A 2,909-nucleotide genomic window follows, 5' to 3' on the forward strand; every position below is an offset into this window, starting at 1 on the left:
TTAAGAATTACTCCTACACTTCACTTAAAGACTGAGACACTTGATAACTGACTTTTACTCTCAGCTTTTAACTAAGAATTATTTTACACTTAAGTCCACGGTTAGCAGCATTCTTAAGAGGAATTCTAAGAAGTTTGATAAATACGGGCCCTGACCTCCTGCAGCCCTATGTGCCTCCAGATCTCTTAGACCCAGTGATCATTTCCTTTTGGCTGTCCCACGGTCCAGACTGGTCCACAGAGGCGATCGGGCCTTTTCAGTTGTGGCTCTTAAACTGTGGAACCAGCTGCCCCTTCATATTAGACGTTTTGAAGTCTCACCTTAAAGCACTCCTGTTTTCCAGAGCTTTCAATTCAGCATGAGAGTTGGCTATTTCCACTTTTAAAGTTTTGTTCTGTTTTTTATTGTTCTTAACTTTGTATTCTGTTTTTTGTTTTTCCTCTAGTCGTAACATGTAAAGCACTTTGGCCAACGGCAGTTGTTTTTAAATGTGTTAGATAAATAAAGTTGACTTGAAAACAATGCATTTAGCTGTTAAATAAATAAAACCATTATCATGTGTGGACTAGGTCCAAACTGTGCTCAGTAGCTGATAATTTTATAAAACTGTTGCTTAAATTGTTTTAACATCAGTTTTAGAAACTTACATCATACATTGGCATTCTAAAAGATAAAAATTATAAATGTTTGTGGGTTTCACAAATAACTGCCCACTTGGATTTATTTTATTTTATTTCTGTTTATTTATTGATTGATTGATTGATTGATTGATTGAATTAAGGTCTAATATACAATAACAGTGTATCCAAATGACAATAATAGTTTAAATTCACACAGTTCATGTGCTGGAAAAAGACATTGATACCACATTAGATAATAATAATGTTATTTTTGGGGGGTAAAAGTTAAAAATGACCATCTGGAACTGTGAGGGTCAGTGCCCGTGAGCTAACTGCTGCTCTGCTAGCTTAATAACTTTACTAATTCACCAACACAGTGCCCTGAGATGACCTTTGTTGTTCCTGCCTCCATCGTTTGTCAGCCTGGACCTTGAATGGGCCAGTCAGGTACTAAATTCCCGGGCCACTTTATTTGCCCCAGTCCGCCCCTGATTGTTATTCCTACTTAATGTTAATTTGTGTTGTCATGGCAACATTAAGTTTGTTTATTTGGGTTGTCATCATAGCTACATTAGGTTTGCTTTTTTATCATGTCAAGTTCACATTTCGAAGCATTTTACCAAACCTGAGATGAGTCTGGTCTTTTGACCAAAGGAAATATTTCCACTAACAGTTGTTGTGGAAAAGCTTTGCATCATGGGTAGCTTTGTCAAACATGCGTATGCTTTTGATGAGGGAATAACATTAGAACATGATATAAAGCTCCAAAAAGTTGATTTTGCATAACACACACTCCCCCTTTAAATTGTTGCCTTTAATTGGTGTCTGAGTATTAAAAGTATTTTATTAATTCAGCATAAAATATTCAAAAAATATTCTAAATTCATTCATGTTTGCTCAAACCCTAGGCCTCCACAGGTTTTAATTTTTTTATTAAATATTATTTGATCAAATTAATTTATTTCTTTCTAACCTCTCAATATTTCTCCAAATGTTTTACCATTGAAGGGTTTGCAGTATGTAAAGTCATAAAATTTCAAATTGATCAATTTCTTTGTCTATGATTTTAGATGAAGATAACCATGAGAGAAGAATCATTTGAAATCAATTTAATCTGTCATTTCTGAGTGCATTTCAGTTGACTGGTATTAGAACAAACCCTTCATTTTACCTGAAAACTAAGATTTCAATAATTTGATATTTTTCAACTTGTCCACATTGATTATTGATACACATTAATCAGTTCATTGATTATTGATACACATTTATCAGTTCATTGATTATTGATACACATTAATCAGTTCATTGATTATTGATACACATTTATCAGTTAACACTGGAAAGCTCATAGTTTGTATCAGTGCTGTCAGAAACCTTTCTACTAGATTTACTACCGTTTAACTTTCAGAAAAGAAGAGGATGTGAGATGGTTCTGGGTTAGGTACCATGGTCATGCTGCTGAGCTGGACCAGAGGCTGACCTGGAGGGAGGACCATAACCTTGACAATGGCTGTCATGACAACGGTTGCTCCAGATGTTTTGATGGAAGTTTTAGGAGGCGAGTTGACAGCGAGCTGCAGGGACAGTGGAGCGTTCACCAGAGCTGGGTTCTGATGAAAACAAGATTTTAAAACTCAGGATGTGAAATGGATTACACTTTTATTCAAATTCATAGTCAAATGTAAACTGTTTCTACTGTCTGAGGCTCAGCGAGCTGTTTTTGTCCACCTTTGAAGAAATCTGGATTTCTATTCTTTGTCTGTTGTGTTTGTGTCTGCCATCTTTCTGCTCACCAACATCATAATGGTTCCTAAGTAGGTGGTTCTCAGCAACATTTCCAGATCTTTGGGCATCTGAATGATGACACAGAGAAGATAAAAACTAGATGGTGAATTTTGTATAACACTTGTATAGCTCAGTCATTGTTAAAACCTGAATTGTGTTGTTTACGGTTAGAGGTTAGGGTTAGGGGTTTGTCTGGGAGGGACAGAAACAGTAGTGGGTCTGTGTGTGTGTGTGTGTGGGGGGGGGGGTAGAGGAACTTATTGTAAAACCTTCTGTGAGCTGGACTCAAAGCCTACATGAAGATCTGATCAATGAGTCTGGTGAATTTTATGATTCCAGATGAGTAAAGTTTTTCACAGATTTAGTCGTTAGGGATTATGGTTAGATTTAGCTTCAGGTGCTATGTTATATTTAGTGGTCAGGGGTTAGGGTTAGATTTGGTGGTCAGGGGTTAGGGTTAGATTTGGTGGTCAGGGGTTAGGGTTAGATTTGGTGGTCAGGGGT

The 2,909-nt window shown here is 36.7% G+C and overlaps 1 protein-coding gene across 1 annotated transcript in view; it reads right to left on the reverse strand.

Moving 5' to 3' along the window:
* Positions 1-2,909, reverse strand: part of pltp (phospholipid transfer protein) — a gene marked incomplete at its 5' end in the record, with an annotated part of 29,258 nt that overhangs the window by 10,936 nt on the left and 15,413 nt on the right. Inside the window, 2 exon segments of the mRNA XM_014013880.1 lie at positions 2,066-2,230; positions 2,414-2,473. Of these exon segments, the coding sequence (XP_013869334.1) occupies positions 2,066-2,230; positions 2,414-2,473 (225 nt within the window).

Source organism: Austrofundulus limnaeus, unplaced genomic scaffold (assembly GCF_001266775.1).
Source record: "Austrofundulus limnaeus strain Quisiro unplaced genomic scaffold, Austrofundulus_limnaeus-1.0 Scaffold107, whole genome shotgun sequence".
Lineage (NCBI taxonomy): Eukaryota > Metazoa > Chordata > Actinopteri > Cyprinodontiformes > Rivulidae > Austrofundulus > Austrofundulus limnaeus.